This window comes from Empidonax traillii, unplaced genomic scaffold (genome assembly GCF_003031625.1).
Source record: "Empidonax traillii isolate 1590-97213 ecotype Southwest subspecies unplaced genomic scaffold, ASM303162v1 scaffold29:size1973556, whole genome shotgun sequence".
Lineage (NCBI taxonomy): Eukaryota > Metazoa > Chordata > Aves > Passeriformes > Tyrannidae > Empidonax > Empidonax traillii.
In genome coordinates, this window is record NW_020955222.1 from 356,171 (window position 1) to 369,174 (window position 13,004).

General features: G+C 41.6%; 1 protein-coding gene across 2 annotated transcripts in view; it reads left to right on the forward strand.

The window, feature by feature from the left end:
• The first annotated feature begins 1,657 nt into the window (after positions 1-1,657).
• The window catches only part of ARL15 (ADP ribosylation factor like GTPase 15), a 220,290-nt gene continuing 208,943 nt past the window's right edge, over positions 1,658-13,004 (forward strand). The window contains exon 1 of one of the 2 annotated variants that reach the window (XM_027910343.1): positions 1,658-1,824. Coding sequence is in view for 1 of the 2 variants with exons in the window: in XM_027910348.1 (XP_027766149.1) it covers positions 1,813-1,824 (12 nt within the window). In the remaining variant the exon portion in view is untranslated. The remainder of the gene's footprint in view (positions 1,825-13,004) is intronic. The other variant, XM_027910348.1, reaches the window with a different exon arrangement.

A 13,004-nucleotide genomic window follows, 5' to 3' on the forward strand; every position in this document is an offset into this window, starting at 1 on the left:
AATCCTGTGTGATGGCAGAAGGACAAAGAAACCAGAGTTTCTTGCAGCTCCCGTGTTAGAGTATTGAGAGGCCTACTTCAGCCATCTCTGTAGGGGCTAAAGTAGCCTTTACCCTGTAGTTCCACTGTCAAAATGACATCCTGTGATCAGCAGTCAGTTGCCAGCGGTGACTATGACTACATGGAAAACAGTCAAAATACCGAATAGCAGGAAGGGCCAAGCCTGTATCCCTCCTTCCACCTGTTAGCTATTAAAATACTAAAATTAGCAAATTTCTTAATGAAAAAAAATAAAAAAAAAAAAAAAAAAAAAACCAAAAAAACCCACAAAAAACAAAAACAAAAACAAAACCCTTTGTGGCCATCTAAATTTAATTTCATTTGCTATCTAGCTGTATTTGATGTTGATTCCCAAAGTAAAGTAAGGACTGTCAAAGGAAGCAAGTTTTTTTTCTAGACTAGATGTATGAGGAAAATTAATTACCCATTGACAAGAACAAGATGGTTTTTTTTTGGGCAGACACGGGGAACACCTTACCAACAATGTCTGGATGTTGTAACAAAAACTGTTGACAGCAGACCTTAATAATGACAAAAATCAGAGCAGCAATTTTAACTGCCCTTTCCCCATCCCAGTTTATTAGGTCTAGGCCAATTGCTCACCAATATCCTTACTTATTCCCATTTGCTCTTGGCTCCTCATTTACACCTCTTTTCTCCTAGCTCCTTACCTGCTTTCACAATTCTTTTTATTACACGGTTTTTTGTTTCTTCCTTATTCTGTCAGTTGATGCCTCGTTTCTAGATTTTCCGTACCACCGTCACACCTGTTCAGAATTTTCCTTCTATTTCTCCAGGAAGTCAGGCATTCCTGCAAACACCGTACTTTTGTGGGAAAGCCTTCTTGCCCAGATGTCAGCCTGCAATACAAGCAATGAGCGCTGCTTTCACGGGTGTTTGGGGGGAATTATCACAGAACCAATTAAGTTGGCAAAGACCTCTGAGATAATTGAGTCCAACCTTTGACCGAACCACCACCGTGTCAACTAGACCCATGGCACTGAGTGCCACGTCCAGTCTTTTCTTAAACACCTCCAGGGAAAGTGACTCCACCACCTCCCTGGGCAGCCCACTGCAACGTCCAAGAAAGAACTCTGCGAAGAAATTCTTCGAGCTAATGGATAAATGTCCGAGCTAAACCTCCCATGGCGCAGCATTTAGCTATTTCCTCTCGTCCTGTCACTGTTTGCTTGGCAGAACACGCCGACCCCCCTTTGGCACAGCCTCCTTTCAGGTAGTTGTAGAGAGCGATAAGGTCTCCCCTGAGCCTCCTTTTCTCCAGGCTAAACACCTCCAGCTGCCTCATCCCCTCCTCACCACACTTGTGCTCCAGCCCCTTCACCAGCTCCCCTTCCCTACTCTGCACCAGGAATCCCAGACCTCCCCCCAGCCCCAGCGCTGCGGTCCCGCCTCCCGGGCGCGCCTACGCCTTTAAGGGCGCGCTCCCCGCGGCCCCACGTGTGCGATCAGCTGACGGCGCGGCCCTCCCTCCGCAGCCCGCCCGGCCCCGCCGTCTCTCTCTCCCATCCCCTCCCTCCCCGCCGTGCGGGCGGCAGCGCGCCCTGACAGCGTCGCCGGGGCAGCGCCCGCGCTCTCCCGGCCCCGCTCCGCCGAGCCTCCCGCGCCTCCCCGCTCTGCGCGCCCTCCCCGCCGTGGCGGAGCTCCGGCCGGCCCAGCGTCGCTGTCAGCCGGGCGGGCGCCCGCGGCCCCTCCGGAGAGCTCGGCAGCGCGGCGCCCGGCGCCTCCCCGGTACATGGATTATCTGGTAGGTTCCCCACTCGCACCGTCGGACACCTTCCCGAGAGGCGGGGGCGGTGTGCGGGGCTCAGGTGAGCACCGGCGGGGCAGCCCCCCGGGGCGGGGGGCAGCGGGGTCCGGCCGCGCTGCCCGCCCCGGCCCGCCGGGCTGTTAAAGGGCGATAAAGCGGCCGGGCCCCGCTCATTTGGCCGCTATTAGGTTTCTAAAGCTGTGACCCGGGTCGCTGTTTTTTTCCTAAATGCTGGAGCTTAGGGCACGCTTGAATGAACTAAATTGCTACCGCGGGCGGGTTCAGCCGGGCGCCCGGGCTGCTGGTATTCGGGTGTAGCGTTTATGGCTCTTTAATGAATATTGGCTGCATTCGTCTGCGAGAGATCGTATCGCAGGCGCGCACCTCAGGATGGGGTCGTGGCCGGTGTTTAGGCTTCCCCGCTCACCCTCGGCAGGCGAACCCTGTGGCACGGCTGGGTAGCGAGCACACGACTTTGTTTTAGTGTGGTACCTACTCACCTGGTCTTTTCAGCATAACAGTGGGAGAAGCATAACGAGCACATCCCATCGCTCCAGTTTTGTTGACATCCCACTGCTCCGGTCTTGCTGCTTTGAGCGCTCTGCTGTGAACTGGTTCCCTCTCCTTCGCCATGGAGTGCTGCAAAGCTGCAGATCAGGCAGTAATCGGGCTAGGCATCTTCTGGTTATCCCTGTTCGTTATTGGTGTCAGGTGCGATCAGAAGGACTTGGAGTCAGAATCCTGACTCTAGCGTCTTCACATGAGGTACTCACGGATGTAGGCTTTCAAGAGAAGTTCATCAAACACAACAAAATCTCTGGAGATGCTCTTTTTAGTAAACTGATTTGAAGATTTGCCATGTTGAGGAGAGCGCTGCATGCAGTGGCTGACTTTTCCTATTAAGACAATGAAATTAACTAAACCAGAAATACATTGAATTTATACTTTTGTATTCTTGTGCCCATGTAGCTTAAATTTTTGTTTTTTTTCAGCTTTATACCCCCAAAAATGTTTTAGGCTTACCTTCCTGAATTCAAATAACAGAGAATAGAAAATGAGTCCTTGTGTGGAAGAAATAGTAGGCAGGCTTCTCTTTAAGAACCTAGTTAATGAAATACTGATAATAAACTTGCTGTGTGTCAAGTGCAACCTTATAGCTCCTTGAAAGCCTGGAGCTGTTTCTTAGATTTTTTTTTTTCTTTGTAAACTTATATCCAGATGAAACTGGCTATCCTGTACTTTTTGAAGTGCTTGCATTAACCTCTGTGACTGCTACAGGCTGTTTTGTGGAAGGCCAACCACTTGGAGAACAATAAATTTAATAAGCCTTGGAAACTGAGAGCATGTTTTTGTATTAACTAGAGGGGGGGAGGGGATTAAATAGCTCTACTCTTTTTTTTTTTTTTTTTTTTCCCCCTCTGACTCTTTTTCTCCATTTGTTCCTTTTCCTCTTTACTGTTGTGTGGCCTTCTTTGGTGTTAGCTCTAAAAGAACACATTCAACAACTGCTTCAGGCACCTCAGAAAGTCTGCTCTAACAACAAAAAAAAATTGTGGTGGTGAGTTAGACAACTAGTTTTGTGCACCCACTTTCATCTTGAAGGACCAAGCTGTTGTTACACTCTGTACCAGCATAAAGATGGGCCTCTTTATTCATACAGGATTTGAAGTTATAATGTGGACTTTAAGCTATGTATGTAGAACAACTGCCTCGTTATTTCCATAACAACAGTAGCAAAAAGCTCTACATGTTAAGGAATTTTGTGGGTTTTGCATTTATGTTGGGATCTTTCATTTACACTGCCATCAAAACATAAGCAGAAGGTACCTTTGCTGGTTCCTCATGTTGGGCAGTGTGCTTGCAGTGTGAAGCAGAGAGCAAAGTATGCAGTTGTTTCTGGTTGCAGTAGTCCCGTGACAGAGTATTAGACAAAGTTTTGGTTAGCAGTGGGCCTGAATGAGTGAGTTTAGTGGAGGGAGGTGAGGATAGCTGAGATCAGGTTCACTGCTGCATGGACTTGGGAGTTGTTCCATCTCCACAAGGAGTCTACCCTCAGCCAGCTCTTCCCAGACTTGCATAGGAAAGTTGTTTTCCTTATTTTAGCTGAATAGGACCTACACTGGTGGAGACTTCTTTTCTGCATTGAGGAGCAGATCCCAAGAAATACTGAACATCTGTGGCACCTTCTAATATTAGCAGGTTACTGAAAGCATTCAAACCCTGCTCAAAGCCAAGTCAATTGGAGCCAGGTTGGACTATGGCCCTGAAGCTATTAGGGGGAGATACCCAGGACATGACTAGGGCCTCCCCTGCTTACAGAGCGATCCTTGGTTTACAGCTTTGATACGGTTTGATAATGAACTGGTACTAAAAGAGTATCTTCTGTAATGCTCTGGTCTGTTTTTAGTTTTGCGTTGTAAACAAAAAGTATCATTGGCCTCTGTATCTTTGCTAGCTAGAGGAGGCTCTTGAGCTTGATGTCTTTATTTTTGTGGTGATATAATTACAGTGTTAGGAGTGGTGTGGTTTGTTGTTTTGTTTTTGATCAACAAAGCTAAATCAGGTTCCATCTCTAGAAAAGAATCCATCTTCCCTCATTTAGAGACATCTTTTACTTGTGTTATCATATCTTTTAGAACATACTATGCAAACATAGCTTCGTAAGTGCAGTTTTGTAGGTTTTTGTGACTATGTAATCCGGTGTTTTATCTGCAACCTTCTTCCGCTTTGTTCTTGCTACATTGTGTCTGAAGGGATTATAGTGTATACAGACTTGTGTTGGTTGGCCTATGTTCAGTAGACTATGCTTAATTTAAGAAATTATGGCATGACGCATCTTGTGAAAAGCTTATGATTGGCGTGTGACCAATCTTACAGTTTTTGCTTGGAGAACTTGTGGGAAACAACAGAAATGCTTCAGGTTTTCATACCTGCTACTTCCAATGCAAATTTTAAGCGAGTGGAATTTCACAATGCACTTCTTCAGAGGCATCTCTCTGTACTAGATAAGGTTGTTACATTGAATGGATGCATGTATCAGCCTGATCTGTGTCGAACTTTTAAAAGCTACTTGAGAGGGTGATGTAGAAATTCGAATGTGCATCTTCCCAAAAAAAGAAAAGAAAAAAAAATATTTTTGCCTAAGAGGTTTTAATTTTGTATATTAGCAATTTTATTATGATAGTTTATTTCCCTAGATTGTACCCCAATATACTACATAGTATCTTAGTTGTATATAAGAATATTTCTTGGGCATGTATTGAAGAGTAAATTTCAACTGGAAATGAAAGATGACACTTCTTGCATGAACAATCACTTTGTCTTTAATTTGTTGGGTGTTGGTTTTTTTTTTTTTTTTGTTTGGTTGGTTGTGTTTTTTTTTTTTTCTTTTTAGTATAACGTTTTGGTTTTTTTCTTTGTTCTTTGTACATTTGTTAGCTGATGCAAACTATTTTATGCCTGTACGCATGCCCTCAAAAAGCTAAAATTTGGGAAGTTTTTTGAGGAATTGTAATTAAATTTTCAAATTTTAGATGAATAGGCCTTGAAGGGACTTAAGATTTTTTTCTTGGTTTCTAAGTGGTCTTGATCTCACATTCTGTATTGTTAGTGTTCAGACCAAATCTTTCTTGACTGGGAAAAGCTGCATATACCAAACTCTGGTATTCTTAATACATGAGGTGATATTAAAAGGAAAAAAAAAAAATGTTTCTGAACAGCTTTTCTTTCTTGGACAGCTTACTTTTAAGACCTTCCCTTCGAAATAGTTTAATTTAATTGGACAGGCTTGATTTAGAAAGTGATAATACAGGATAGATCAAGATCACTTAGTGGTTCTGGTCTACTTCATGTCCTGTCTTTCATTGCTGTTGCCAGTTCCATTGTTGGGTATCTGCAGGCCATAGAAAACATTTTCTCTTATACTACAAATGGCATTAGAGGGTAATAGGTTTGAAGGTTAGAGTTTTACTTCACTGAAACTTTAAACCAGTAGGTGCTGCCCTTTGAATAAGGAAAGATGGGGAATGGTCCATCCTAGCAACTCTGTATTTTTCCTCTGAGACACATGTATATTTTTTATATATCACCTGCAACATGAGCAGCAAAGGTCTATGTAGCCTTGCCCTTACTGTTTATGCTAAACACCCCTCTCATATGAATTTTTTCTTTTGTCACATAAGGATTATTTGGGCTGCCTGACTCATCTATCAGCTGTAACATCCTTTAAAATTTACACCCTCTGTAGAACACAAGCACTTTTTTCTTATTATCTATCAGTTTGGGAAGATGATAAGGGGTCTGACAGTTTTTTTAAAATAATAATATAGCTGAATACAGGAAAGAGAGTAACAGCTGTAAGATCAACTACTGTGCAGGCTGCATGCAGCTGTATTGGTGTTTGGATCAGATGCGAATCTTTGAAATGAATTGTAGTCATCTCTACTTACTATCATAGGTTCGCATTGCAGAGTGAGCACAGATGACATGAACTTGATATTTTTTCAAACAAAACCATACTGGAAGATGTACTTCACATTAGGGCAAGGTCAGAACAAGTGTCTGAAGTATATAGTATGAATACTAAGTCTTCAACACTGACTCTTGCTATGCACACTGTGTTGCTCTGCAGCATGCTGCTCCTGAATACTTCAGTTAGACCTCCAAGACCTCAAAGCTTGAGGTAATGTACTGATGAATTTCAAAAAAGGTTAGAAATGCAAGCTTTGAATAACTGAGAAAAATCTGCATTTAGTAAGGACAGAATATTCCTCCTAATACCACATGCTGGTTACCATTTTTGGCTTGTCGTCAGTATCATCAGCTCATGTTTTTTAATACTGCCAGCTTGTGGTGTTTATTTTCTTAAACTGAGTTCTAAAGTTTTGTGATTATGTGAGAGTATTAGCTTTCCATTAATAAAAGAAGCATTTTTAGTTTAATTTAAAAACACAGATGTGGGCCCATACAGTTGTAAAGCCATAAGAAGGAAAACGAAAAAGGCAGTATTTAAATCTTGTGCTTTTTTCTATCCTCTGAAGTATGTTGTTTTGCTGTTTTTCACTGTGTGTGCAGCAAAACTTTCTGAAGTGCAAGCTGTCCAACTGTATAGAAGTCCCTCTGGACATAAATAGGGTATATCCAGTTGAATAAGATTTCTGTCATATGCTGAAGCCCTTCAGAGTACAGATCTTACCTTTTGTCTCACCAGGAACCTGGTGAGATGACTATATTAATTGCCAACAAATGTGTAAGTAACTTCCTTCTGTCTGAGGAAGAGACATAAAGTAGGAAATGTAGCTGACAAATTCTCTTATGTTAGTTACAGTCCTGCCCTACGGCCTTGTCACCTGTAAGGACAAATAGGAAGAATGTGAATCTTTGTACAATGCTTTAGTGTATGTTTTAGTGGAGGAATAGAAGAAAAATTTTTCATAGGGCTCACATTAGCTTTTGATATTGGAGAGTATGAGGAAACAGGATGGCATCTAAGAGCCAGTAGGAACTGTTGATATGGGGGAAGTAAGTTTGCAGATTTTTTGTTGTTGTTGTGATTTGGGGCTTTCGTATGGAAGAAGCATCTGTTTTCTACATTTTATTAGCTTTTACAGCGACTGCTGCCTAGTTTTTCTTTATATGATTTTTGCCTCGAATAGAGATGAAAAACTTTGAACCATTAAAAATGTAGTCATTTTTTAATCTGCCAATATAAGCTTCATAAATGAGCATTGATAGCACAGCTATGGCAGTGAATAAGAGGGGAAAGAGAACACAGAGATTATGAGGTAATTTAATGTTTGTGTTTAGTAGTATACACTTTGTATGCTTTGGGTGGGCTCATGCAGGCACAAATATTAATAGTGCATATTGAACTCAGGAAAAAAACTATAGTACCTCTTTTTGGTAGTATTTGTAGTAAAATGGCAGATGAAATTTAGTGTTGATAAATGCAAAGTTGCATATCTTTATAGTACAAGTCACATGGTAGTGTGGATGCATGGATAGGCCCTAAAATACCATCAGCGCTCAGAAAATGGAATGAGGATTCTTCTTTAAAATGTCACTTCAACCAGACATCTGTCAACAAGCTTAGAGCATTAAGAAAAAGGGGGAAACCATCTCATTTTTACAATGCTTAAACGCTACATTTCTGTTTGCATCATCTCAAGAAAAGAATTGAAAAACTAAAGAAGATACAAAAAAGGATGACACAGTAATTAAAAGAAAGCAACTGCTTCCATATAAACAAGGTTTAAATAGTTATAGCCCTTCGGTCTGAAGAAGAGACAGCTGGCTGGTGTGAGGAGGCAGTATTATAGAAGTCTTTGAAATCGCAGAGAGAGGGTAACTAAGGAAATAAGTAATTTTTTACCAATAGAAGAACTCACTGACAGTTATAATCCATATGAGTATAGTTGAATTCTGTGTCTCACTTGTGCAATAATGTTAGGACGGTCAAGATGAGTAGATCAGGAATTTGTACATTGTCTTCAAAGACAGATCCATTGTGGGTTGTGTCCACTAAATGTGATTGTAGGCTTGTGGAGATCCTGAAGTTGTGATTGCTGGAACCTGACAGTAGGTCCATAAGATATGATTCTCTGTATGTCCTGATACTTTGATGTGAGCTAAAGACTTCCATCCTTCCTCGCTGAGGGGACAGCTAGAACTAGTTCCGAAACAGGAAACTGCAGTTAAAAATTGAGATATTCTGGATGGTGTCCAGGAGCTCTCCCCAGTGTAAGCAGAATTGCATTGACTGCACAGGAGGTGAGATTTAGTAATTCAGAGGGATTTATGAAGATACCTAATCTGCTCTAGGGTCATGTAGCTAATGGATTTCCTTCTGCTTGGAGGTGATGCCTTGACATATGAGCAGAGGATACTGGTCTTCCAACATTTGTGTCCTAATGAATTTATTACTTCGTATGTAAGGCCCACAACAGTGAGTGAACCTGAAACTGAATTGACAGTTTGTATAGAGTGATGATGCACTCTGTAGTGAGTGATCTCAGTGCTTTTTTCTTGCCTAGAAACTTGTATAATTTTGTGTTTCAGCAAGACTGGAGAAAAGGTCCAGTGTTCTTGAGAAATATCTATGCTGTTCTTACAGCTATTAATTTTGTGCTGGCTAATCTGCATCTTTCACTGTCTGAGCCACTGCAGTCCTGGAAACAGTCATGGAAAACTGTTGTACTGAGAATATTGCCTAAAAGAGGGGAGAGCATTGTTCTCGGGTGCATCCACTTGATTACTTTTTATGATGACAAGAGATTTCTTGGATCCCATCCTATTTCCTGTTCACATATCATTGCTTTTCCATCAGTATCAGGTTTCTACTAGTCTCTAAACTAAGATTTATTTTTCTAATGATTATGTACAGGAAGGCTGGTATTTTAGAAATCTAATTATTCAGCATTGTTATAGGTTTGAAAAGAGATGTTGGATTCCCCCCCCATGTTAATTATTGGATAGTGTGCACCTACAATGAAAGGGCACCTCCTCACCCCATTCTTTTTTCTGAGGTGGGGGAGGGTGAGGGTGGGGACTGGAGGGGGGAGGGTTCCTTTTAAAACCGGCCGACACCAGCCAGTGGGGCCTTTTGCTTGTGGGTCTTCGTGCCTGTTGCTCGATAGAACCGGCAGCAACCTTTTTGTTCTCCTGTTTGATTTTTTCCCCCCGCCCCCGAGGAGAAGCCTTCTCCCTGCCTGGCACCGGTGACAGGGAGCGGCCCCAGTCCTTTGCCGGCCGTCACAGCAGCTGCCGGGAGGAGACTCAGGAGAGTCCCTTCCGAGTGTTTCAGAGCGAGGTGTCTGCCCCAGGCTACGCCCGGTGCCGGCGCTGCGTGTCAGAGCATCTTCCTGCGGCAGCTGCCTGACCCTCCCACCGCCCACCACTGCGGGCAGTAACTTCCTGAGCTGTGGAGCCCGGAGCTGTTACCGAGGACCGTGCCCATAGCCCTGGGCCCGGCGGGGAACCCCGTTCGTGGCTGGCGGTGGAGCCGCCATCGCTCACGTGTCTGTGAGCAGTTGTTGAGCCAGCGGGAACAGCCCGCGGACGGCCCCCCGACTGCCACAGGGAGCCACGGCGGCCCCACCTGGGGAAGGAGGATTTTGTTTTGAAAGTTTTGGTTACACCACTGTTGCTTAATTTGGCTTGTTTTATATATATGTATGTGTGTGTGTGTGTGTTAATAAAGAGCTGTTATTTTCCCACGCCTCTCACCTGAAGCTGCTTAATTTCGAAGTTACAGGGAGGGAGGAGTTTGGTTCCCTTTTGTTTCTAACCCTCCTTCCGTAGCAAACATTTGTCTCTTGCTAAACTAAGACAAGCATTAAGGGAGAGTATGAAAATACTTTGTGTGTCTTTTGTCTTTTAACCTTGAGAACTGTATAAAAAACTATTTGGGGAGTTTAAATTAGAGATGTTATTAATGGAATGTGCTAGAGGGCTGTGACATCTTATGCAGAAAGAGAAGCCTTGGAGTTACTAGTTGGAGTTCAGTACACGAGCTTAGCAAACAGCAGTTCTGGTCAAAGTTCTTGTTACCTTTATTGTAGTGTAGTTGTATGTGCTTTGGGGTACCCCCATGTTCTTTAAAGCCCATAAACACTGCGAATTTGTTTCAGGCTCCATACATATAGATGCCTTAAAACCCGCACATTTTATACACTTGTGTATTTTGCAATTTTATGCACTGAAAAGATGGAGATAAGAATGGAGGTGGAAAAGCTTTTGCCTGGAAGATCCAGTAATTCCAAGTGATTACTGGATTGTATCACTTCTTTATAAATGAGCAGAAGGGCTTCTTGATCTTTGCTTAACTAATGAAATATAGCACCTGAAAAAAACACCTCCTAACACTTTCCTTTTCTCATGTTGCTTTCTGGTTTTGTGGTCTTGGAGCTATACTAAGTGCTGTGATTTATTTAGGATTATGCCACAGCAAGTCAAGGTCGAGGTCAGTGTTTCTGTTGGTTGGCAGAATTGAGGCTACCACCTCCTGCAGTTCTGTCAGGTGTTGAGCCTTTTGTATCTCTTTTGAGAAGCTGATTAGTATCCCCTCCCCCTTCTGCCCGACAAGGTTCTTGGGGCTAGTGCTTTCAACTCGGTGATTGCAGCACTGAAGTCATCAGTTGCAGAACATGCTCTAATTAATCTTTTCAAAAATCTGGTCTCTTGTAAATATTATGACTAGGGATTTAATTTTCTATTAACTGAGGGTATAGATATTAATTAAAACAATGGCTCTGTGCAATTGCAGACTACTAATGTGTGCCTGTGGCAGAGCTGTATGAGATTTTTTTGTTTTGTTTTAAACACCTCATACTGAAAATATTTTGTACTGATATTTGTACTGATAGCTCAACACTTGAAAAAAATGGACAGAACAAATGCTTGCTGTGAATGAAAGGTTGCACAGCTGCAGGCAAGACATCTTTCTAAATCATTATGTACAGCCACGATTTTACAAGGTATGATTAAAATAACAAAGTCTTGCGTGAATATGAAAGGTAGCCATGAGTTTAGTTTCCAATGGGAGAAATTATTTAATGTTTATGAGATGAGTCTTTGCCTAAGAGAAAGAGTGGGTATTGGCATGCTTGTGTTGTTTGACATATTTGACCTGATGACTCAATTTTTCACTTTGGACATATGAATTCACTTCTGTGAAGAATTAGTTTTTGTAGAATTGTATCAAACAAGATTTCTTTCTTCTATAATATTAGTAGGTATATTTTTACATTTTTTTCTCTTATTTTCATGCTTACCATGTAAAATCCTTTCAGAAAGCAGCAGTAAACTGTAAGTAAACTAAATGCAAATTCTCCAACAACTATTTTGTTGCCTAGTTGTATGATCCCAAATGAGTTGTAAAATCAAAGTAATGAAAGATTACAGGTACTAAGAATAAACTCCTCACTGTAGCAACAGATTATCACATATATTGTAATTCAGTGGTCAGATGATAATCTGTAGGATAGTATCACTAAACTTCTAATTATGTAAAATTACTGTCACTTTTTCAGGGATTAAACTGAAATAGTATTGGGGAGAGGATGTAAAATTTTGGAGGTAAGGATAGATGAATATGAGAGAAATTAAATACTGGGATTAATGACCCTTTTTGATATGATGCTGTAGTTTATTATCTTGGAGGCTTGAAGAAGGGATTACTCTGATTTTTCTTTGGGAAATGCATAGGGGAAACATTCATTGGTACTATATGTGACAGTAGGATGGGGAGATATAATTTTAGAATTCATGCCTTATTATAGCCTTGTGGTTTCAGAATGTTGTCAGTAGCAAACCCAATGACAGATGAGTAAAGTAACACAGGTGTAGCTTGCTTTATTCTACTGAAGCAAGGATCTACAGGCATCCAATGGAGAATTTGAACTGTAGTTCTCCCTCTAATGTATAGCCTGGAAGTACTGAACAAAAATTAAAGAAGGAAAACAACTTGTAATGCTGCGCTAGTCTAGAATAAAAGCAAACTGTATACACTGAGAAATTGTAATGGCTTGCTGTGCTGCATGTTTACTTTTCTTGCAAGCGGAAATAATAATTTACTTTATATAAAGTAAACTTATATATATTTATAAATAAGTTGTGTCTGCCATCAGCATAAAATCTGTCAAGATACTGAAAATATAAATCACTCTCTGTATCACCCTGTGTTTAAGTATGGGCTTCAATTGCAGCAGACTCAGGCTAAACAATAGGAAACTTTCTAGTAGAGAGGATAATGAAGCACTGGACTAAATTACTTGGAGAAATCATCCATCCGTGGAACCTTTGAAACAAGGTCTGCAAATACTGTCAAGAGAGGAATGGGTATGGTTTATAACCCCACCCCACCACTTTGTGTAACACAGGATTTCTCAGAGTCAGTTCCTATTTCTCAGAATTTTTTTTTTTTCTGGGAGAAACGTGGGACACATAGACTTGGGTGTTTGTTCTTAAAGCTGAAAAAAAAAATCCTTGCAATCGAAATGGTGCTTGAAATCAGCACCTTGTCAGTAATAATAGGCTAAATTGCTTCCAGTAAGAAAAAAAAGATCAACCATGCTGTTGAAGTTTGTTTTCAGGTCTTTGTGCTGTGTTTTTTGACTTCCAGTGAAAGTCAAAAGCTTTTAGACAGTTGAGTGAAATACGGTTTGTTCAAAATTTAGATT